The sequence below is a fragment of the Oncorhynchus mykiss genome, chromosome 8 (assembly GCF_057628025.1).
Source record: "Oncorhynchus mykiss isolate SJ-2025 chromosome 8, ASM5762802v1, whole genome shotgun sequence".
NCBI lineage: Eukaryota > Metazoa > Chordata > Actinopteri > Salmoniformes > Salmonidae > Oncorhynchus > Oncorhynchus mykiss.
In genome coordinates this window covers 73,431,404-73,456,526 of record NC_143029.1, presented here as the reverse complement: position 1 = coordinate 73,456,526, position 25,123 = coordinate 73,431,404, and the positions used below count along the sequence as shown (strand labels likewise).

Below are 25,123 nucleotides of genomic sequence, written 5' to 3'. Positions count from 1 at the left end.
TATTTATTAAATAAGTAACTAAGTATAAAATAGACTGGTGTGTGTGTAATCAGTAGTGTGAGTGTTTTGCATGCATGAATGTGATAATGCAGGGTGTTGAAAGATGCTAAAGCAAACAACCAAAAAGCCACCAAGAAACACAACAAAAATCTATAAAGGTGTCTGCATGGAGAGAGTCTCTTCCATGAATGTGGAAGAGGTCTATTTATCCTGGGACACACCGGGCCCAGGTGTTTCCCATGTAGCTGACGACCCTCCCAACTCCGCCCACCGGCATCCTAATAAGGAAACAAGAACAAAGAGAGAATACGGCAGACAGAGTGGGAGGGTCGTCACAAGACCCCTTTACTTTTTCCACATTTTGTTACCTTACAGACCACTTCTAAAATGGATCAAATATTTTTTCCCTCGTCCACACACAATACCCCATAATGATTGACATAATGACAGATTTTCTGGAATCAAGAGGGAATAAGTGTGACAAATTCCTCCAACCATCCCTAGTTTTTCAACTGGAATTTCTGCAGGAGAAAAAACAGAACCAACTGAGGATGACTTTTAACCCACCGGTAGATCAGTGGTGGTCTGTGCCGTTTAAGATGAGGGAGGATGATTTTAAAAATGTATTATAAACCATTTACATAAGGATTCAGACCCTTTACTCAGTACTTTGTTGAAGCACCTTTGGCAGTGATTACAGCCTCGAGTCTTCTTGGGTATGATGCTACAAGCTTGGCACACCTGTATTTGGGGAGTTTCTCCCATTCTTCTCTGCAAATTATCTCAAGCTCTGTCAGGTTGGATGGGGAGCGTCGCTGCACAGCTATTTTCAGGTTTCTCCAGAGATGCTAGATCGGGCTCTCGCTGGGCCCTTCAAGGACATTCAGAGACTTGTCCTGAAGCCACTCCTGTGTTGTCTTGGCTGTGTGCTTAGTGTCGTTGTCCTGTTGGTAGGTGAACCTTCATCCCAGTCCGAGGGCCTGAGTGCTCGGGAGCAGGTTTTCATCAAGGATCTCTCTGTACTTCGTCCCGTTCATCTTTCCAGCGATCCTGACTAGTCTCCCAGTCCCTTACACTGAAAAACATCTCCACAGCATGATGCTGCCACCACCATGCTTCACCGTAGGGATGGTGCCAGGTTTCCTCCAGGCGTGACGCTTTGCATTCAAGCCAAAGAGTTCAATCGTGGTTTAATTAGATCAGAGAATCTTGTTTCTCATGGTCAGAGTCCTTTAGGTGCCTTTTGGCAAACTCCAAGAGACCTGTCATGTGCCTTTTACTGAGGAGTGGCTTCCGTCTGGCCACTCTACCATAAAGGCCTGATTGGTGGAGTGCTGCAGAGATGGTTCACCCATCTCCACAGAGGAACTTTGGAGCTCTGTTAGGGTGACCATCAGGTTCCTGGTCACCTCACTGACCAAGACCCCCCTCCCTCATTCCTCATTGCTCTAGGAAGAGTCTTGGTGGTTCCAAACTTTTTCAATTTAAGAATGATGGAGGCCACTGTTCTTGGGGACCTTCAATGCTTTTGGTACCCTTCCCAAGATCTGTGCCTTGACACAATCCTGTCTCGGAGCTCTACGGAAAATTCCTTCAACCTCATGGCTTGGTTTTTGTTTCGAAATGCGCTGTCAACTGTGCGACCTTTTATAGACAGATGTGTGCCTCTCCAAATCAAATCCAATCAATTGAATTTACCACGTGGACTTCAATTAAGTTGTAGAAACATCACAAGGATGATCAATAGAATCAGGGTGCACCTGAGCTCAATTTCAAGTCTCATTGCAAAGGGTCTGAATACTTATGTAAATACGTTTATTTATTTTTTATACATTTGCAAAAATAAAATAAAATCTGTTTTCACTTTGTCATTATGGGGTATTGTGTGTAGATTGGAGAGAGTTATTTTTTTTTAATGAAGCTGTAACGTAACAAAATGTGGAAAAAGTGAAGGGTTCTGAATACTTTCCAAATGCACTGTATATCCCCCCAATAGAATCCCCATACTTTAACAATGACAGCTTCTCCATCCTAGAGGAGGAGATCAACCATTTCCAGGCCCAGGGACATGTGTGTCTGTGTGTCGACTGAAATGCCAGAAATGGACACGAACCTGACACTCAACACACAGCGGGACAAACACCTACTTGGAGGTGACAGTATTCCCTCCCAAACGTTCCCCCCTAGACACAACCATGACAAAACAACCAATAAAAACATGTCACAACTCCTGCAGCTCTTTCGCACGCTGGGTCTGTACATAGTCAATGGTAGGCTTCGAGGAGACTCCTATGGTAGGTACAGCTCATCCCTTGGCAGTAGTACTTTAGATTAATTTATCACTGACCTCAACCCAGAGTCTCTCAGAGTGTTCACAGTCAGTCCCCTAACACCCTTATCAGATCAAAGCAAAATCACAGTCTATTTGAACAGAGCAATACTCAATCATGATGTGTCAGCCTAAAGGTACTGCACAATATTAAGGAATGCTATAGATGGAAGGAATCTAACGACTTCTGGGAAAATGTAAACACACTAAACAAACAACAAGATGAAGACTTATCTATCCAAAATAGAGATGGATAAACCACTTCTCCAATCTTTTTGGCTCTATAACAAAGAACAAACAGCAAAAACATATACATGATCAATTACAAATCTTAGAATCAGCTATTAAAGACTACCAGAACCCACTGGATTCTCCAATTACATTGAATGAACTACAGGACAAAATACAATCCCTCCACCCCAAAAAGGCCTGTGGTGTTGATGAAAACTTGGGTTGTGTGAAAATATGCACACAACCCAAAAAATGAGGTAGAAACTGAGCTGCCCTTCCTAACCTCCTGCCAAATTAGAGACACATATTTCCCTCTGATTACACAGACCCACAAGGAATAACAAAACAAATCAAATTTTGATAAACTCCCATATCTATTGAGTGAAATTGCACAGTGTGCCATAACAGCAGCAAGATGTGTGACCTGTTGCCACAAGAAAAAGGTAACCCATGGAGAACACACAGCATTGTAAATATAACTCATATTTATGTTTATTTATTTTCCTTTCTGTACTTTAACTATTTGCACATCATTTTAACTATGTACATATTCATAATATGACATTTTAAATGTGCCTATTCCTTTGAAACTTGTGAGTGTAATGTCTACTGTTAATTTTTGATTGTTTATTTTACTTTTGTTTATTATCTATTTCACTTACTCAGGCAATGTAAACATATTTCCCATGTGTGTGTGTGTGTGTGTGTGTGTGTGTGTGTGTGTGTGTGTGTGTGTGTGTGTGTGTGTGTGTGTGTGTGTGTGTGTGTGTGTGTGCGTGTGCGTGCGTGCGTGCGTGCGATAATCATTGTGTAAAATAGATTATACTGTGTGAAGATGGTGGTTCTAGCTAAACTATTAACATATTTAACAAGATTGTACGCCTACAGGCTGTCTAATTGGACCAATATCTGAGGATTTCGTTAGAAGGTAACATTAGAGATGTTCAATTTTTTGTAAATATTTCTAAGATTGTCATTACAGGTTCATTATCCACATGAATGCTGTTTCACTGAGGGAATGGGTGGTGATTCACCCGCATGTTGCAGTTCATAATTTGACCGCTTTAGATGCCGGTGTAGCAGCAACATTGTAGCTGTGAATAACAGCTGGCTAGCGAACGTTAACAACATTTCCACTGAGGCTGCATTCCACTACTATTAGCTAGCTAAAGGCTAGCTTTATTGACAAAATATGCAGAAGTATGAAAAACTTGAGAAGATTGGAGAGGGTAAGTGTGCCTGTTTCTTTCCCAGATAATCTCTAATGTTATCTAATAATGTTGTTTTCTGTTAGCATTGCTACATCGCTAACGTTAGCCAGCTAGCGATTTTGAATGACAAGTCATTGACATTGATATGTTACACACGTTTTTTAATATTTAGCTAATTTGACAATGTCTTTCCTACCTAGCAGCAAGATTAAGCCACAATGAAATTTTAGTCAGTTAATTTAATTAAAGTTAGTTATCTTGAGCTAGCTAGCGTGTCATTATTCCAGTCATGGGCAAGTTAGCTAGCAATGTAGCTAAGCAAGCTAACATAACCCATTCAGCCAAGCTAGCTAGCCATCTAGTAACATTTGATTTCTTTCTGCAGGCACATATGGAACTGTTTTCAAAGCAAAAAATAGAGAAACGCATGAAATCGTGGCTTTAAAAAGAGTGAGATTGGATGACGACGATGAGGTAGGAATTATTGAGACTACAAATATAGCTATGCTAAAGCTAGTCAATTGGTTAGTTTGCTAAGGTTATGGCATATTTGTTGACGGCTCAATTTGCTTGCTGGTTTCTTGAAGGGGGTCCCAAGTTCTGCCCTGCGAGAAATTTGCCTCCTGAAAGAACTGAAGCATAAAAACATTGTGAGGTATGTCTGATGTGAAATTTATCAAATTCTGAAAATGCATAAATTAGCTATGTCCAACTATTGTATGGCATACATCTTCCCGAATCAGAACTTAAGTGACTAGTAAATAACTTTTCAACAGTGTAATTTCTAGCACTATATTAAATATCTAGCTATGCAAAGAGTTTAATTCACATTTAATTTTGCTTTTCCTAGATTGCATGATGTTCTGCACAGTGACAAGAAGTTAACATTGGTGTTTGAATTTTGTGATCAGGTGAGTGCTGCCAGATGTATGTGAATGCCGTTTTTGTATGAAGAGTAGTTTGTTGCTTTAGCTATGACAATTTACCAAAACCAATTTAAAGTAGAAGTGCCCGCCCACAAGATACAAGTTTTCTCCTCAGTGATTCACTTGTTTGATTTGATGTCTGATTTTCTTTTTGCTGGGGTGCAGTGATTTAACTTGACTCTTACAACCACAGGATCTAAAGAAATACTTTGACAGCTGCAATGGAGACCTAGATCCAGAAACTGTCAAGGTGAGTCATTGAGATTCAAATAAGGTGCAGAATATGGCTCTGAGAAACATGTTTGTGTAACCACACCCTGATGTCCCATGACTAACTAAGTCAAATGCATGTAATGTCACACCAGTGGGGGTCAGTGCCGTTTAAGATGAGGGAGGATTTTTTTTTTTTTTAAGAGCATAGCCCTATTTCTATTACAGCATATTGGATGAGACATGTTACTCAAATTTTCCCTAAATCGATCATGAGGTCGCTACAATCTATCCAATGAATGAAAGTAGGTGCACACAGGTCGAGAAACAAGTTTGAGGTGACAGACAGTGATATTCAATACCGCCTTGCACACTTGCTTGCATCTAGCTGATATTGGGTGTAATCATTAGTCCAACAATTGCAAACGAGTTTCTATTGGACAAATTCAGGTTTTGGTCCTCGTTTTGTTTCTGTTTAAGAAACGTTTTTGAACAGAATCGGCACAATTAATACACCACTGATCACGCTTAAACATAGTTCACTTTCATAGCAGCCACGTTGTATTCCTTCTCGTATCAATGCGCTCTCCTCCTCTCACCTCTTCCCTTCACTTGTGGACTTCAAAGCACAACACATCAGCTGTATGTGACCAGGCAACAAAAAAAACTTTCCAAGCCAAACCACTACACACAGCCTACATCGTTGTCACCATATTATGTAATGTATTTTTTGTAGGCTAGTTGAGAACAAGTTCTCATTTACAACTGCGACCTGGCCAAGATAAAGCACAGCAGTACGACACATACAACAACAGAGTTACACATGGAATAAACAAACATACAGTAGAAAAAAACAAATAAAAGTCTATATACAGTGAGTGCAAATGAGGTAAGATAAGGGAGGTAAGGCAATAAATAAACCATGGTGGCGAAGTAATTATAATATAGCAATTAAACACTGCAATGGTAGATGTGCAGAAGATGCTTGTGCAAGTAGAGATACTGGGGTGCCACGGAGCAAGATAAATAAATGAATACAGTATGGGGATGAGGTAGTTGCAAGGGCTATTTACAGATGGGCTATGTACAGGTGCAGTGATCTGACAGCTGGTGAGGGAGGTAAGAGTCTCCAGCTTTAGTGATTTTTGCAGTTTGTTCCAGTCATTGGCAGCAGAGAACTGGAAGGAGAGGTGGCCAAAGGAAGAATTGGCTTTGGGGGTGACCAGTGAGATATACCTGCTGGATCGCATGTTACGGGTGGGTGCTGCTATGGTGACCAGTGAGCTGAGATAAGGCGGGGCTTTACCTAGCAGCGACTTGTAGATGACCTGGAGCCAGTGGGTTTGGCGACGGGTATGAAGCGAGGGCCAGCCAACGAGAGCGTACAGGTCGCAGTGGTGGATAGTATATGGGGCTTTGGTGACAAAACGGATGGCACTGTGATAGACTGCATCCAATTTGTTGAGTAGAGTGTTAGAGGCTATTTTATAATGACATCGCCAAAGTCGAAGATCGGTTGGATGGTCAGTTTTTCCAGGGTATGTTTGGCAGCATGAGTGAAGGACGCTTTGTTGCGGAATAGGAAGCCAATTTAATTTTGGATTGGAGATGCTTAATGTGAGTCTGGAGTAAGAGTTTACAGTCTAACCAGACATCTAGGTATTTGTAGTTGTCCACATATTCTAAGTCAGAACAATCCAGAGTAGTGATGCTGGACAGGCGGGCAGGTGCGGGCAGTGATCGGTTGAAGAGCATGCATTTAGTTTTACTTGCAATAATGTCATAGTCAATGTAGCTAATAGAACTAACGCGTTAGTAAACCCACTACAATCATACAGTAACGTTAGTGTACAGTCAGTAAGCAGTTACACGGGCGGGCCCCGGTGGCAATAAATTAGTAATACCAAAAGCTTACCATGACTTGGAAGAGTTCCAGTGTTGTGTTAAAGTCATAGCCAGCTAGCTAACATAGCATCCCTCTGTTTGAGCAGGGTGTTTCAATGTCTAGCTGCAATTGCTAGCTAAGTGAAACTGAAAGTGGAAAAAAAAGACTCTTGCTTTTCCTTCATTTTGGAAGAAATTAATTTGTTCAGAACTGTTCAAATATTAGCTTCCTAGGTATTGTCAAGTCAATATAGCCAGAGGAGAACGAAGCTAGCTGTCCTCCGGCTATACCATTGTGCTACCCTACAGAGTCCTGTTGAAGGCTACTATATTCTTTCCAAATACATTTTTAAGTTTTAATAAATTATTTGTTGACGTGATTATATTTAGCTTAGTTTCATTTAAAAATTATAACTTTTTAAATGTTTAGACCTTTTTATTTTTATAAAATTCACTGAGGATGGTCCTCCCCTTCCTCCACTGTGTGACACAAATTATTGTGTAACTCCGAAGACTACCACCAATGTCCTCTCTCATTAATAATGAGAATGAAGTATTACTGCTTTGTTGTCTTTCTGTATCTCTGTGCTTAACTCAGTCTTTTCCTACTTTCTGTATGTGCAGTCGTTCATGTACCAGCTGTTGAAGGGGCTTGCCTTCTGCCACAGTCGTAATGTTCTCCACAGAGACCTGAAGCCACAGAACCTCCTCATCAATAGGGTAAGTCAGTGGAAAGTTAGGCTTTGACTGGTTAAGTTCTAGTTCTTGAAAGTTAGAGGATATACTGTGCTGTAAGTGTCTTAACTTAAACAGAAATGATCTTGCTTGGTTAGTGAGAAAATAATTTACCTTTTCCATAGTCTACAATGTGGAATGATTTGCTCCTTTTAGAATGGGGAATTGAAGCTGGCTGACTTTGGCTTGGCTCGAGCCTTTGGAATCCCAGTGAGATGTTACTCAGCAGAGGTGATATGACAATTATTGTATTAATTTGGATACGAGCAAAGAAAATGAATGCCTAAATTACTGGTGTCATTCAAGCTTCTCTCTCTCTCTCTGTAGGTTGTGACGTTGTGGTATAGGCCCCCAGATGTGCTCTTCGGTGCTAAGCTTTATTCTACCTCTATTGACATGTGGTCTGCTGGATGCATATTTGCAGGTATGTATAACCTTGAGGTCAAAATTGCACAGCAAGTTCAAGGGGATGATTGTACACTCTACTTACCTGTGTTATATTCTCTGAGTCACCCAGAAGCTTCTCGACCCATTTCATTTTGCCTAGCAGAGGAGTTGATGATGCCATTCTTACCCTCCTTAACATGGTCTATAGACATCTAGAGGGTGCCAAATCCCATGTTAGGGTTCTGTTTGTTGATTTTTCTTCTGCCTTCAACATAATCCAGCCCTACATTCTGGCACAGAGACTCATTCGGGACTGCTCTTTAGATGGGGGGGCTGGTTTTGTGGCTGTTGGACTTCCTGACCCAACGCTCATAGCGAGTCAAAATAGGTCCCCAAGTGTCAGACATACGCAATACCAACACAGGCTCTCCTCAGGGATGTGTTTTGTCCCCACTCCTGTACATATTGTACACCATCCTGACAGACACCTTGTTAAGTTAGCTGATGACACTGCCTTGGTCAGCCTGCTGCATGATGACGAGGAACATCATCTCCCGGTCCTAGATGACTTTGTAGAGTGGTGTGAGGAATCACACTTGGTCCTCAAGACCAAAGAGATGTGCATAGACTTCAGGAAGTGTACAACACCTACCTCTAACATCTGTCAGAATATAAAGATTGTAGAGGAATACAAATACCTTGGTGTCCTATTGGACAATTAACTTCAGTGGAGTAAATGTACAGACCTGACCTACAAAAAGAGCCAACAGAGACTATTTTCTCAAAAAGCTGGGATCTTTTAATGTAGGCTATACTATACTGACTCTGTTTTACAAATCTTTAATTGAAAGTATTTTAACTTTTTGAATTGTTTGTTGGTTTGGCAATGACACTGTCAGCCAGAGAAATCTGCTGAGAAGGATTATCACCAAAGCAAGCAAGGTACTTGGAGTCAAACAGAAAGGCCTGGATGAGATATTTAAGATATTTAAGGTCAGGGCTCACAAAATCATTTTAGACCCAAGCCACCCCTTGTACCCGGACTTTGAACTGCTCCCCTCTGGGCGCAGGTATAGGGCACCCCTCAGCAGGAAAAACAGAACTAGACAATCATTTGTGCCAGGTGTGATATCCCTCCTAAATAGCTCCGGCTAATTTTCCTATTGACTCAGTAAGGCCAGCAGGCTAGTCTTTAAAACATATTTAAAAAAAAAAATATATATATATATATATATATATATATATATATATATATATATATATATATATATATATATATATATATATATATATATATATATATATATATATATATATATATATATAAATGTTTTATATTGGTATGTAACTGTTAGGAAAGTTGTATTGCCAATTTTGTTTTGTATTTAAACGCCACTTTAAACGTGTACATGACACTGCAACAATATTTCCCCATGGGGACAATAAAGTAAGTAAATAAGTTAGGGCCTCTACCTTTTGTTGATCTTCTATAACTTTTGCTTTTTTTCATTTAGAGTTGGCAAATGCTGGAAGGCCCCTGTTTCCGGGTAATGACGTTGACGACCAGCTGAAGAGGATCTTCCGATATCCTTTCAGAGATGTTTAGATGGTAACCAGGTTCAATATACTGTCTGTGTTGTATGGTATGTAGAAACAAAGACGGAAACTAAAGTTGGTCCACTTTGTTGAGATTCATCTATTGCAATGACTAAACTTTACCAGTCCTATTTACTGGTGAAAGTCTTTCCTTAATGCTGTGGCACATTGTTGGGTACACCAACTGAAGAACAGTGGCAGACAATGACAAAGCTTCCAGACTATAAGGTAGGCTATCCCACTGATGTTGTCAATTACTGATGACCATACAGAAACTCATGTTTTCTACTGCCTTCAGGAAAATAAGAATATATGATTTACAAGGTATGAGAGTAATTGACTTTTGTAGATCAGATTCATCGATAAGAGATGGAACAAATATTTTCTGCGCTGCTGTCTGTTTACTGTACATCCATTTTCTCTATCGTTGTTTTTACCTACAGCCGTACCCCATGTATCCAGCCACGACCTCACTGGTGAATGTTGTCCCCAAACTCAGTAGCACAGGACGGGATCTCCTGCAGGTTAGTATTCCTCCCCCCATAACCAATATATTAATCAGTATACAATGTATTATCATGCTATATCATTCCTTGACGTTAACATAAACTTACAATGCAATGTCCTTCACTGTAATACTCTGAATTCATATGTTTCATATGAGCAAACCCACGCTGTGGAGTTACAACAAACTAGTTGTGTGTAGTGTACCTGGCAGACAGCTTAGACAGGAATGTCACGTTGTCACTAGGTGGAGTCAGTGCAAAGCTTTTTCCCAAATGCCACTTGAATACTTAAGAAATGTTGCCTTACAAACAACACACATCTGACTTGCATTATTTATTTTTTCTCTCTTTTAGAATCTGTTGAAGTGTAATCCTGTCCAGAGGATCTCTGCAGAGGAGGCATTACAACACCCTTACTTTGCTGATTTCTGCCCACCGTAGATGAGGTGCCCAAACACGTCACTCAACTGAACCTCCTCCATCAGAATCAATCCTCTTTCACTCCCATCTTCTCACCAGGATCTGTCTATCCCGACTCCCTACAAGGCTCATCCTTCAGCAGCACCTGTTTTGACTAAGACACTTCCCTTCACTTCATCCTGTTGTGCCTCCAAATGGAATCAAGTCCTTGTGGGCTCTGCAATATTTTAGATTTTGTTAGCAAACCTGTCTGCTTTTGTCTGTGAAGCGCACTGATATGGAAACATATAACATGTAGCGAATAACAAATCTGGACCCAGAGAAACCGTGAATCCTTCTGAGCCAATAGCTGCGCAGCAGAGTAAGAGGTTTGAACAATTGAAGTTGTGTGCTGCATAATGTACTGGCAAAATGTAGGTATTTGGATACATTGTTCAAATAGGTTTAATGTGCTACTGCTGTTGTCAATATTGCATTAATTGGTCATAAGATTGGAGACAGACTTGCATATTTCCCTTGTTCTTCATCATAGTTATAACAATATTCCACTTACAATAGGAGATTGTAAAATGGAGGGGAGGCATATTTATCAGTTACTTCTCAGGCTTGCTGTTTAGCTTTTTGTGTTTGAGTTTTTTTGTGCACTTTGTAAATGGCAGTTGCTTTTTTAATAGTTTAGATCTCACCTACTCTATAAAGTAAAGTTGAACACAAAGTCGGTATTGTCAAAGCTGGGGCCAACTGATATATTTTATGAACAGCTCAATACGAGCTTGAGTCATTGCTTTTATTTTATAGTTACATTTTTGTAACTTTGTACAATCTTTCATAATTGACCTAATCTCTTATAGCTTAAGAGAAAGTGAAGAGAGGAGGAAATCCACTGATACCTGTATTACCACATTATGATTGTTTTGCACCACTCTGACTTTGACTGTGTTCACTCAGATGGGTAACTTAATTTTGGCAAGGAACTAGCACATTTTTCAGTGTTATTTTACTCCAGCTACTTATCCCACAAAAGCCACAATTATAAGTAATCTACCAAAACATTGGTTTGCATGGATAGGGGAAATGTGTGTTTTGATGATGTAAGATGACAAGCAGAATGCATGTATTTATTGATCATTGAATGTCTGCTTATGTGTGCATTGTCTTTTTTTCTATCAAACAAATTACTTTCAGGAGTTGTATTTGCTCTTCTTATTCAAATAATAACGTTTGTGACACTTAGTTCCATGTCATTTTTACTGCTCTTTATAGTGTGCATTGATGTTTGCATCTGAGTTGAGATTCAATTCCATTATCACATGCAGATATGTTGGATCTTAATTTGACCAGTTTCTCACAGCAGAAAATGTGAATTTGTGTGTGGATTATAATTAAGACATTTTTGTAGAGTTTGATACATTTTTAGATGGTGCAAATCAAGTCTGACATTTTAAAGTGAAAATTGCAAACTTTAGAATCCTTTTAAACCTCAAATACACTACAAGTTTGCAATAGGGTGATAAAATTAAGATCCTACATCTGTAAAGACAAGCAATTCCAGTGCTTATTTTTTAGACAAGACTGCTGTAGATTATTAGTTTAAATATGACTCATTTCTATTTTGAAAGAAGAGTGGACTTTGCACTTTTATTATTATCATTGTTTTATTGTAAAACTTGGGTCAAGTATTTAGGCAATTGCTGTCAGCAGTGGTCTTTTTGTGTACATTTTAAAACACAATGGTTCAGTATTCAATAAAGTGGACTCAACATTTTTTTTTGTTGTTGGAAAATGATTTCCTTTTCAGTAAAATGAAGACAAAGCTCCATGAATTTCAGAGCAGGGGCACAGTGGAAAAGATGGTCAACAACCACCAGAAGTGGAGAGCCTTTTCCAACTTTCTGCCCTATGCACCAGCTGGTGTGAGTGAATTTCCGTTAAGATGTTACCATGGTCCATCACCCAGGATTTTAAAGTAACTTTTTGATCCAAATATTGCCAAATAGAATACCTCAGTTACACAAATGGTTCAAATAGTTGAAGGAACTTATATCCTGGAGAGATATGTCATACCATGTGTCTCCTGACCCCTCCTGTCTCAGCCTCCAGTATTTATGCTGCAGTAGTTTGTGTCAGGGGGCTAGGGTCAGTCTGTTACATCTGGAGTATTTCTCCTGTCTTATCTGGTGTCCTGTGTGAATTTAAGAATGCTCTCTCTAATTTTCTCTTTCTCTCGGAGGACCTGAGCCCTAGGACCATGCCTCAGGACTACCTGGCCTGATGACTCCTTGCTGTTCCCAGTCCACCTGGTCGTGTTGCTGCTCCAGTTTCAACTGTTCTGCCTGCGGCTATGGAACCCTGACCTGTTCACCGGTCGTGCTACCTGTCCCAGACCTACTGTTTTCAACTCTCTATAGTAGGAGCGGTAGAGATGCTCTGAATGATCGGCTATCAAAAGCCCACTGACATTTACTCCTGAGGTGCTGATCTGTTGCACCCTCGACAACCACTGTGATTAGTATTATAGTGGCCCTGCTGGTCATCTATAAACATTTAAACATCTTGGCCATGTTCTGTTATAAACTCCACCCGGCACAGCCAGAAGAGGACTGGCCACACCTTATAGCCTGGTTCCTCTCTAGGTTTCTTCCTAGGTTCTGGCCTTTCTAGGGAGTTTTTCCTAGCCACTGTGCTTCTACACCTGCATTGCTTGCTGTTTGGGGTTTTAGGCTGGGTTTCTGTACAGCACTTTGTGACATCAGTTGATGTAAGAAGGGCTTTATAAATACATTTGATTGATTGATTGTTTAAGGGTAGATAAAGATGGTGTTACATGATCTACATGTAATTACATGAATGATGATGCATAGAAGACCAAACAATGCTGATTACATTTCCAGAAATGTCTGCACGTGATGTTTCACGTAAGATTGAGAATGTTACACTTGGTTAGGAGAGGGTATTCATTATTTAATGGATATTTAAGGTCAATCACATGGTGGAAGTATCATATACATACAGTACATAGTGCCAGTTGATCCTAGTTCAGTTCCACAGCTGTCTGTAGGCCTCCAACAGTGCGAGACATACTATAATCTACTCTCTGTAAGATCCAGTCTTACAGAAGTATAACATTCCTTACAAGCCAGTGGCCACATGCTGTACGTACAATATATATATTTTTGTTGTTGTCAGGAAACATATCCCGGCTTCTCAGCCCCATGTTCAATACTTCATGGTCACTGAATATTGCACAACCCTAAGCCTAGTTTTTCATGAAGATTTTTTCATTCTAACGATTGAACAGTACCCTACCACACAACATGGATATTAACCATCTCGCTCCCAACAAAATAGTAAAGTAACATGGCGGCTGATTATACACAAGGAGGAGTACACAATGATCATGCAAGGAGGAAAAGAGGTGAGGTGCAATAACAATACACATCATTAAGCTGCAAGAATGAAGGTCTTTAGACTATTAGTTGACATAAATATACAACACTGTCATCTACTTGGCTGTAATTTATAATGCTATAAAATACCCATTAAAAGACTTGAATCAATAAGCACAACCAGTATTGAGGTATTATTCAAATATGACAGGACCATGTCCATATTCTGTTTCAGACTATTGTGTTGCTTCTGCTCTGCTATTCTTTGATTGGCATTATGGCAGGGGTAGATAAGGATTCTAGTATGGGACACAGTATGGCACGTAGTACAAAGTATTCATAAAACTTTAACCCCTTAAATTTGCTACCTGTTTCACTTTCAATCGGATTTATAATGAATTGAATGTAAATTAGATTGATGCTTACAAAGCATAAGCAAATAGTTGCAATGTATTCTGATTTCTGTTAAGTACGTACTGTATTTTTTTCAGGAAGGACACCCCCTTGGTGGTGAGTTTTATAACTAACCTCCACATTGTCATGAAAGACCAGACCACAATGGGACACACAGATAACACCAAGACAATGTCACATCATCAGTTGTGGTAACCCAGTACAAAAATGAATTCCTTTATGCCAAATCCACAAATTCCATTAGTAGGGGAGCTGTGACCAGACTTGAAAATAGTGTTAATAGCATTGATTTGACAATTACATTATTTTTGGACCAATGCATTTATTGCTCATAACAAAACACTGATTAACCATATCTTAAAGTTTACAACTACAAAAAAGAGACCCTTACTGAATGATGTTTGGCTTGGTTCTAGTCTCACCCAAGACAAGGCTTATCCCAGGATACATAGTTGTATATAAGATGTGCCAATAAGGTAGCCAGTCTTGATCAGAGAGGGAGGTAATTGGCTCAGGAACCAAGGCTGATCTCAAGGTCTTTGTGCTTCTCATCAACAGTCATCTAATAAACAGACAAAAGCATAGAAATATAACTTCTAGAATTAGACATTTTCCATAGGAAAAAAGGTAAAGCTACAGATGTCCCTTTGAATGTCCCTTTGAAGTGTTCTGGTTTCTTTTCTCTAAAATGACCACATAACAAAGTTTAACATGACTAGAACTAATTTCACATAAATAAAACAAACTATGTTGTTAGCTAATTAATGCAAAGATCAACATGAATAGTAGCATAAGAGAAAATAGACACAAAAGATTTACAAAAGAAAAGTATGTACATAGGAAGATGGTTAAATATATAGTTTATTATATTTGATAATTTACACATCACAAACTGACTGTTAAGTTAGTCTTATTACATGTACTGGAATTCCAATAACAATAGTATATAACAATGCAATTATACAATGCATTTTAGTGTTTTAAACCAACTGAACTGAGTAAAGTAGGGAACCTGGGACATGTATGTTTTTGAAGCACTGTATTAAACTGCCTCTGGTATCTAACAAATTCTACTCTTGTGTCCGGTCCTAAAATTAAATAGAAGCTGGAAGACACTTGAGGTCCACTTGGATAACAACACAAACTAATGGACAACTCTTGGGGTAGGCCATTGTGTGCTCGTATGGTAAGTCTGCAGCTCCCTTGTCCTCCAATTCCCTTATGGTGCAACAGCAGTAATGGATACATTTTTTTGTCTTTTTTTTTTTTTACATACTATAAACATATCAACATATGAGCGAGATTGAATTTCTTAATGGCATTTTGATCTGGTATTTACACTTTTCAATCAATATTTAGAACACCACCTTGACAATGTTTGTACTCCACTAGTTTCCAATAGAGAATAGTTTACGATCACAGGGGACTTGTGCTAATGAGTGTTTTTGTAGCAGTTAAAAGCCATGGTCATGGAACAAAATTGAACAACACCCACATAAAGTAACTTTAAGTTTGGTGGATCGTCTTGCTTGTTTGTCTATTCTATTGAAAGTGGTGATTAAGAGGGGGGCTGAGTTACAGCAGACTCCTGTGAAGAGTGTCCATTTCCAGTGACAGTACGGTCAGTACGACAACTCTTTTCCCAGAAAAAATGGGAAAACACGACAGAAGAAAATGTTGTCATTGATGTACATTTTTTCAGCAGTAAGCAGATAGAAAGTATGTGGAGCACTATATATAACAACGGAAATGTTCCTATTTTCCCCAAATCTCATGGAAAAGTTGTGATTGTTCATATGTGAAAACATAAACACTTTTTTTCTACTTTCCAATATGTCACTTGTAAACAAAGAATTGCATTCAATTATCTTGCAATAGTTTATCTTCCGGGGACCTAACGCGAGAGGCTTTCATTACTTGATGGTTTATAGTTTCAAATCAGTGATAGGATCAATCTCTGAACAGAATCATTTGAGTACGAAGGCAGCACAATTACTGCGAACTGTCTATTACTGGGGGGTTCAAGTTAGGTCTGCTGTTCTCCTTTGAGCATTGTGATCATAGTTGAGTGGGCATCACTGAAATCTGCATTCTCTTACTCTCAATTAGTTATAAATGAAAGAGTGGTAACATGAATATGTCTTTAAAACCCCTCTTGATTATACTAATGAATGGACCTGGCTATGCTGATGCTACACATGCTAACCATGGCTAGCCTCTCAATTTGATATTCAGCACACCAGAACTGACTGCTACACTGAACAAAAATATGAATGCATCATGTAAAGTGTTGGTCCCAAGTTTCAAGAGCTGAAATAAAATATCCAATAAATGTTCCATACACACAAAAAGCTTATTTCCCTCAAATTGTGTGCACAAATTTGTTTATATCCCTGTTAGTGAGCGTTTCTCTTTTGCCAAGATAATCCATCCCCCTGACAGGTGTAGCATATCAGTTATCTGACTAAACAGCATGATCATTACACAGGTGCATCTTCTGCTGGGGACAATAAAAGGCCACTCTAAAATGTGCAGTTTTGTCACACAACACAATGCCACAGATGTCTCAAGTTTTGAGGCAGCATGCAATTGGCATACTGACTACTGGAATGCTCACCAGAGCTGTTGCCAGAGAACTGAATGTTAATTTCTCTACCATAAGCGTTGTTTCAGAGAATTTGGCTGTACATCCAACCAGCCTCACAACCGCAGACCACGTGTATGGCGTTGTGTGGGTGAGCTGTTTTCTGATGACGTTGTGAGCAGAGTGCCCCATGGTGGTGGTGGTGGGGTTATGGTATGGGTAGGCATAAGGACAACGAGCACAATGGCAATTTGAATGCACAGAGATGCAGTGACAAGATCCTAAGGCCCATTGTCGTGCCATTCATCCGCCTCCATCAACTCATGTTTCAGTATGGTAATGCATGGCCCCATGTTGCAAGGATCTGTACACAGTTCCTGGAAGCTGAACATTTCCCATTTCATCCATGGCATGTATACTCACCAGACATGTTACCCATTGAGTATGTTTGGGATGCTCTGAATCAACGTGTACGACAGCGCGTTCCAGTTCCCACCAACTTCACACAGCCATTAAAGAGGAGTGGGACAACATTCCACAGGCCACAATCAACAGCCTGATCAACTCTACGCGAAGGAAATGTTTAGCGCTGCATGAGGCAAATGGTGGTCACACCAGATACTGACTGGTTTCCTAATCCACACCCCAACTTTTTTTTTAAAGGGTATCTGTGACCAACAAGTGCATATCTGTATTCCCAGTCATGTGATATCCATAGATTAGGGCCTAATTCATATATTCCAATTGACTGATTTCCTATGAACTGTAACTCAGGAAAAACCAATGAAATTGCTGCATGTTGCGTTTATATTTTTGTTGAGTATTTTACAATGGTTTAAATAAGTTGACATGAACTGAGACCACTCTGAAGTCCTTTCCATCTACATTACAAGTCTTATACATTACTAGTCTTATACATTACTAGGCTGACACACTAATGTCACACTAATGTCACCCTGTTTAATAGAATGCAACATGAATGGAACATCAAATAAATAGTGTCGTCGACGCCTTGATATGTCCGTCACCTGAGTTCTGCTTTGGAAATGGTTTTATTCTTATGATAGTGTTCTATTTCTATTCAGGCAATCGCTAGATCCTACTACTCTACACTAACCATGTTTGTAATAATACATGTTATTTCACAGTTTTCTGTCAAACCCCGAATATCCCAAGAGCCCCCCCCCCCCCCCCCCCCCTGCTTTATGTCGTCAACAAGCAAACTCCTCAAAGTTGCCTAGAGTCGGGTGACGAGGTAACATGTTCGGCGTGAATCCGAGACTGTCCGAGTGACTCCGGAGGGTGTCACAGGTGCTCTGTAAGACAAGGGAAGGGAGGGAGGGAAGAGGAGTTCAACCGTATTAAGGGAGGGGTGATGAGGGAGGGAGGAGAAGAGGAGATCGAGAGGCACACAGGTCACAGTAAAAATAGGAGGGGATGTGACATAAATAGGAATAAAGTGGGACAATTTAACATAACCAGAACCAAGTGGAAACAGAATAGATGTAGATAACATGACGTTAACCATCATTGATACATCAGACAGAGGGAGAGGGTTGAAAGCATAGTACACACATTGACAAAATAATACAATACAAATGGGTGAACATTAAATTGGTAGTGTAGGGGACATTTAAAGTAGGTCAGTTATGTTTCAGGGTATGGGTAGAGAGAAGAAAGAGAAGAGGGGTATGGTATGGATGAAGAAGGGAAAGAGAAAACAAAACAGTTTTTTAGTCCTTGTCTCTATGTTAGTATCTTGATTCCTACATGTTCATCGACATCCACATGATATCTGCATACGTTTAGTGCAACTGCGGCTGTTTCAGTTAATATTGCTGATATGTGGGTTCAAAAGAAGCATTAGCCATACTGTAGATGTAGATAGCTATTTCAGCAGACAAAGAACCATTTAATTTGATGCAAACTGCATTGCATGCAGACCTGTGATAGCATCACAAAGGAATGCATCTAGTGATGTTATTGAACACAGATTCCAGTAAAATGGTCCGCTTAAATGGACCTTGGTGCTGCAGGGAAGCAATATGTAGATGATCCCCTGCGGATCAGCTTTTGTTGTGCCATCTACAACAAATTATGTATGTATACACATTTATATTTTTCTCAGGAAACTGCATTTTATCCTAAGGGAAGGAAAGCATCTTTATTATTCAGTGAAAACAATAAGAAAGAAGCTAATTTTCTTATAGCCAAGTCCCAAATTGTCTTAACAGATGGAGAATACAAACAATTCATTGTTTATAATAAACCGATAATAATCTCAGAATGAAAAATCCACACAGCAAACCTATTTACGGCATTAAGAGTCATTGATTTCAGAATAGACTCCACAGAAAATACATTGTATTGTATTTAGGAAGATTAACCTAACGCAATGTTGGAAAAACAAATGTATAAAGTGATCACTACTAGTATGTTTTACATCTCTGCAAAATCACCCACCAAACCAGCTTCAGGTGAACCAACATCTCTACAAAATCACCCACCAAACCAGCTTCAGGTGAACCAACATCTCTACAAAATCACCCACCAAACCAGCTTCAGGTGAACCAACATCTCTACAAAATCACCCACCAAACCAGCTTCAGGTGAACCAAAATCTCTACAAAATCACCCACCAAACCAGCTTTAGGTGAACCAACATCTCTACAAAATCACCCACCAAACCAGCTTTAGGTGAACCAACATCTCTACAAAATCACCCACCAAACCAGCTTTAGGTGAACCAACATCTCTACAAAATCACCCACCAAACCAGCTTTAGGTGAACCAACATCTCTACAAAATCACCCACCAAACCAGCTTTAGGTGAACCAACATCTCTACAAAATCACCCACCAAACCAGCTTTAGGTGAACCAACATCTCTACAAAATCACCCACCAAACCAGCTTCAGGTGAACCAACATCTCATTAACCAGAATGGAAATGATGTATGAAATGGTTCCCAGAATGTCTGAAAAGGAAGGACAGTATGGGTGGGAGGAGCTATTATCAATGGGGTTTGCTACCTGGGGGCATGATTAGGCGTGACACCAGGGCTGGTTGGGTTCTCTGGAAACTCCTGGAATAGACATGATGAAAAGAAAGATGAGGGTGACTGAAATGAAATTAAAATACAATGCAGAGCTGATAAGTAAGTAAACAAGTGGCCCCACCAAGCAAGTCTGTCTGTGCACAATGGCTAGGCTACAGCCCTGTGTAATTGACTAGTTACAGAGAAGAATGCTGCACACCAATACATAAATGTTACAGAGAGCTACCTCCATTCAGCCATTTAATTTTAATGAAAGTCTCAAAATTTGAGACATTTGAGAAAGCAAGAGACCATTCTTAATCTCTGCCCATGTATGTTTTTCGTAATGTTTCAAAGATTGTAGACATTAATTGAAATAGAAATCACTAATATACTGTATCTTGATATGGAAGGGTTGCTATTGGCGCCATTCGTCTTACATGCCATCTAATGTACTATGTAAAGTCAGTAGTCTTAGAACTATCATACCACTATGTTTAACATTCATCTGCATTACTTATTTGACTGTTTTCATATAGCACTTGTCTTGATCTCATCTAGGTTGATTCATTGGGTGGTTAGAGAGGAGAGGAGGTGAATGGAGTTGGAAGTAAAGGAGAAGAGGATTGGGGAACATGACAGTAAAAGCTATTAAAGATGGCTTATCATTATGTTTCAATGCAAAGAAAGCCTCCAATAATGGATGATTACATGACATGGGTGGAGAAACAATGTTATAGTAAAACAGCATTACATCCACCTAACGCTCCATGTCCTTGTTTCATGTTGCAGTATGTGCCTCTAGTCAGGGTATGTTACATAACATTGTTGGTTCCTGCTGATGAAAAGCATCTATAATGCTGAAGCCTGAGGAAAAACTGTTGTGATGCCACAAAGGTCTTTTTTCTGCTCTACTCTGTTTTGATTTTACTAGGATCCCCATTAGCCGACACCAGTGGCGACAGCTAGTCTTACTGGGCTCCGACACACAACGAAAAAGACATTACAGACAACATACTTTACAATTGACATATATTTAAAAACATTTGCATGTAGTGTGTGTGGGCATCTATCAGTTACACATACATGTCAGTACATACACATAAAAAGTAGGTCACACGGGGGAGAGGCTTTGTGCCGTGAGGTGTTTCTTTATTAGATGTTTTTTAAACCAGGTTTGATGTTCATTTGCGCTATATGAGATGGAAGGGAGGTCCATGCAATCATGGCTCTGTATAATACTGTATGTTTCCTTGAATTTGTACTGGACCTGGGGACTGTGAAAAGACCCCTGGTGGGTTCTGGCGGGGTAAGTGTGTGTATCAGTGCTGTGTGTAAGTTGACTATGCAAAGAAAATTGAATTTCCAACACATTCATGTTTCTTATTAAAGCAATAAGTGATGAAGTGTATTTCCTTAACTCTTAGCCAAGAGAGACTGGCATGCCTGGTATTGTTGATTCACGAAGAAACAGTTAAGTCAACAGGCATGAAAACAGGTTTGGGAGAAGTGTTTCTCTCCATGTGTCCAGATTTAGCTGTTCAGATATGATGGGTTCTACCAGTATCAAGCTGAGAGTGATAGTGCTGACACAATGTGATACTAAAGAAACGATTCTATGCCTGGAGCGGATCTCTCATAGGGTACATCCAGTTGAAATTGTTTACTTCTCTCTCCTCTTTGTCATGTAGAATGCTCTGAATAAACTTGTTATTTCCATTTTAACAAACAAATAAACATACAGAACCATATCTATGATATTAATTGTCAAACATCTCTTGCCTTTTCGACTGTTTAAATTACTATATACCTTTTGACTGTTTAAATTACAATAGACTGTTTAAACTCCTTTTTGTAGGATACTGTAAGTCAAACTGTATCCAAGTGTCAACATGTCCAAATCTGTAGGCTGAATCCAACTGGACTTTCTATTTTACACATAATGCAAAAAGAGCTGAAAGCCAAGTAACAACAGAAGTGTATTTTAAAGACTTCCTGGTCATTCAGTCTTAGAGTTTTTTAAATGTATTATTTGGTTTACATTTTTTTTAACAAAAATATCAGTAGGAGACATACCTCCTTGGCACATGCAGCTGCAGTTATCTCAGTAGGGGAGCCAGGACATCTTTATCTAACCTTTTCCACCACATCAGTTTACTGGAAAAACTCCAAGATTGAAGCAACCGTGCATGCAGATAGTTCATGCAGAAACAGAAACTCAGGGCTTTTTCACTACCTTGGAACCAGACTATGGGCATATACAGTGCCTTCAGAAAGTATTCACACCCCTTGAGTTGTTCCACATTTTTTTGTTTCACAGCCTAAATTTAAAATGGATTACATTTAGATGTTATTGTCACTGTTCTACACACAACACACAATGTCAAAGTAGAATTATGTTTTTAGACATTTTTACAAATGAAAACAAAATGAAAACCTGAAATGTCTTCAGTCAATAAGTATTCAACCCCTTTGTTATGGTAAGCCCAAATAAGTTCAGGAGTAAAATGTTGCTTAACAAGTCACATAATACATTTTTAAAACCCTTGAATGAGTAGGTGTGCCCAAAATGTTGACTGGTACTGTATGTAAATGAGATAATTCTGTATTTCATTTTCAATCAATGTGCTACATTTTCTAAAAAAATGTTTTCACTTTGTCAATATTGTGTGTAGATTGATGAAAATAAATGTATTTAGTCCATTTTGAATTCAGGCTATAACACAACAAAATACGGAATAAGTCAAGGGGTATGAATACTTTCTGAAGGCACTGTATATAACTTAAGAAAAGGTGCTCACTTTGATTTGCGTTCCACATCTGTCATTGATTGGTCATGAAAAAGGCTTGAGATTCTGACACATTACAGTGCTTTACTTTGTTTGTAGTGCAGTGCAGAACTACAAACCAGTGCATTGTGGGAGACTCAAATTACCAGATTGTCGCTTGGACAACGCTGCGGTCGTTTCTTGCGCATGAAGTAACCCAAAACTTTATCCTTAAATACCTAAATACAAGAGTATCTAGTTAACATCACAACAAACCAGACAGTGCAAACAGTTGAAAACACTTAAAACCATACAGACAGACAACATCATTAGGACAAGGGTTTCTCGTATTTTTGATTTCATTTAAATACTTCATCATCATGAATGAATTGTGTACTTTCAACATATAACCCCAACTCTACTACTTGAGAATACTTTTAAGTGATTAAACAAATGTGAATGCCTCCACTTTACCTCATATAAGTAGTCAAATATTTCCAGTATCGTTAAAACACTGGCTCCAATGAACAGACCCATCTGCCCACCAATGTCACCTGAAAAGAGGATGACAGATGAAAAGACGTAAACAGGCAATACCACAGTCAGACAGATAATAACCCATCATCACTATCAAACACTCCCTAAAACACTTCAGCGCGAAGGCCTTTCTAATCGACCTGGCCCGGGTATGCTGGTAGGATATTGACCTCATTCCTTCAGTAGAGGATGCCTGGTTATTCTTTAAAAGTGCTTTCCTCACCATCTTAAATAAGCATGCCCCATTCAAAACATTTTGAACCAGGAACAGATATAGCAATTGTTTCACTCCAGACCTGACTCCCCTTGACCAGCACAAAAACATCCTGTGGTGTACTGCATTAGCATCGAATAGTCCCTGTGATATGCACATTTTCAGGGAAATTAGGAACCAATATACACAGGCAGTTAGGAAAGCAAAGGCTAGCTTTTTCAAATATAATTTTTCATCCTGTAGCACAAGCTGCAAAAAGTTATGGGACACTGTAAAGTCCATGGAGAATAAGAGCCCCTCCTCCCAGCTGCCCACTGCACTGATGCTAGGAAACACTGTCACCACCAATAAATCCATGATAATTGAGCATTTCAATAAGCATTTTTCCACGGCTGGCCATGCTTTCCACCTGGCTACCCTTACCCCGGTAAACAGCCCTGCACCCCCCACAACAACTTGCCCAAACCTCCCCCATTTCTCATTCACACAAATCCAGATAACTGATGTTCTGAAAGAGTTGCAAAATCTGGACCCCTTACAAATCAGCTGGGCTAGACAATCTGGACCCTGTCTTTCTAAAATTACCCACAGCAATTGATGCAACCCCTATTACTAGCCTGTTCAACCTCTCTTTCTGAGATCCCCAAAGATTGGAAAGCTGCTGCGGTCATCCCCCTCTTCAAAGGGGGAGACACTCTAGACACAGAATGTTACAGACCTATATCTATCCTATCCTGCCTTTCTAAGGTCTTCGAAAGCCAAGTTAACAAACAGATCACCGACCATTTCGAATCCCACCGTACCTTCGCCGCTATGCAATCTGGTTTCCGAGCTGGTCATGGGTGCACCTCAGCCACGCTCAAGGTCCTATAAATGATATCATAACCGCCATCGATAAAAAACAATACTGTGCAGCTGTATTCATCGACCTGGCCAAGGCTTTCGACTCTGTCAATCACTGTATTCTTATCAAATCGAAGGGCCTGTTGTCCGGATCTCTGGCAGTCTCTACGGGGGTACCACAGGGTTAAATTCTTGGGCTGACTCTTTTCTCTGTATATATCAATGATGTCGCTCTTGCTGCTGGCGATTCTCTAATTCACCTCTATGCAGACGACACCATTCTGTATACTTCTGGCCCTTCTTTGGACACTGTGATAACTAATCTCCAGACGAGCTTCAATGCCGTACAACTCTCCTTCCTTGGCCTCCAAATGCTCTTAAATGCAAGTGAAACTAAATGCATGCTCTTCAACCGATCTCTGTTCGCACCTGCCCGCCCATCCAGCATCACTACTCTGGACGGTTCTGATATGTGGACAATTACAAATACCTAGGTGTCTGGTTAGACTGTAAACTCTCCTTCCAGACTCACATTAAGCATCTCCAATCCAAAATTAAATCTAGAATCGGCTTCCTATTCAGCAACAAAGCATCCTTCACTCATGCTGTCAAACATACCCTCGTAGAACTGACCATCCTACCGATCCTTGACTTCGGCGATATCATTAACAAAATAGCCTCCACACTCTGCTCAGCAAATTGGATGCAGGCTATCACAGTGCCATCTGTTTTGTCACCAAAGCCCCATATACTACCCACCACTGCGACCTGTATGCTCTCGTTGGCTGGCCCTCGCTTCATATTCGTCGCCAAATCTACTGGCTCTAGGTCATCTATAAGTCTTTGCTAGGTAAAGCCCCGCCTTATCTCAGTTCACTGGTCACGATAGCAGCACCCACCCTTGCA

The 25,123-nt window shown here is 39.8% G+C and overlaps 2 protein-coding genes across 7 annotated transcripts in view; one reads left to right on the top strand and one right to left on the bottom strand.

The window, feature by feature from the left end:
* Positions 1-3,356: 3,356 nt before the first annotated feature.
* Positions 3,357-12,200, top strand: LOC110530478 (cyclin-dependent kinase 5). Its single transcript, XM_090182499.1, has 12 exons — positions 3,357-3,789; positions 4,157-4,245; positions 4,359-4,426; positions 4,622-4,682; positions 4,891-4,947; positions 7,416-7,511; positions 7,683-7,757; positions 7,854-7,950; positions 9,428-9,499; positions 9,679-9,737; positions 9,953-10,033; positions 10,370-12,200. The coding sequence occupies exons 1-12, from the start codon at positions 3,753-3,755 to the stop codon at positions 10,454-10,456; spliced, it is 879 nt and encodes a 292-aa protein (XP_090038625.1). The 5' UTR covers positions 3,357-3,752; the 3' UTR covers positions 10,457-12,200.
* Positions 12,201-13,375: 1,175 nt separating this feature from the next.
* The window catches only part of LOC110530477 (acid-sensing ion channel 1C), a 165,838-nt gene continuing 154,090 nt past the window's right edge, over positions 13,376-25,123 (bottom strand). For 2 of the 6 annotated variants that reach the window (XM_021613580.3, XM_021613575.3), the window contains exons 8-11: positions 23,098-23,177; positions 22,791-22,862; positions 19,851-19,903; positions 15,079-18,135 (exon numbers count right to left, since the gene is read on the bottom strand). In XM_021613580.3, coding sequence (XP_021469255.1) covers positions 18,057-18,135; positions 19,851-19,903; positions 22,791-22,862; positions 23,098-23,177 — 284 coding nt within the window. In that variant the 3' untranslated portion in view covers positions 15,079-18,056. Of the gene's footprint in view, positions 14,798-15,078; positions 18,136-19,850; positions 19,904-22,790; positions 22,863-23,097; positions 23,178-25,123 lie in introns of those variants that run through there. The other 4 variants (XM_090182497.1, XM_021613578.3, XM_090182496.1 and 1 more) reach the window with 2 other exon arrangements.

Coding starts and splice junctions, on each gene's coding strand:
- LOC110530478 (XM_090182499.1), top strand. CDS start 3,753: ATGCAGAAGTATGAAAAACTTGAGAAGATTGGAGAGG. Junction 7,512..7,682: donor AGAACCTCCTCATCAATAGG/GTAAGTCAGTGG, acceptor TGCTCCTTTTAG/AATGGGGAATTGAAGCTGGC. Junction 9,738..9,952: donor CAAAGCTTCCAGACTATAAG/GTAGGCTATCCC, acceptor TTTTACCTACAG/CCGTACCCCATGTATCCAGC.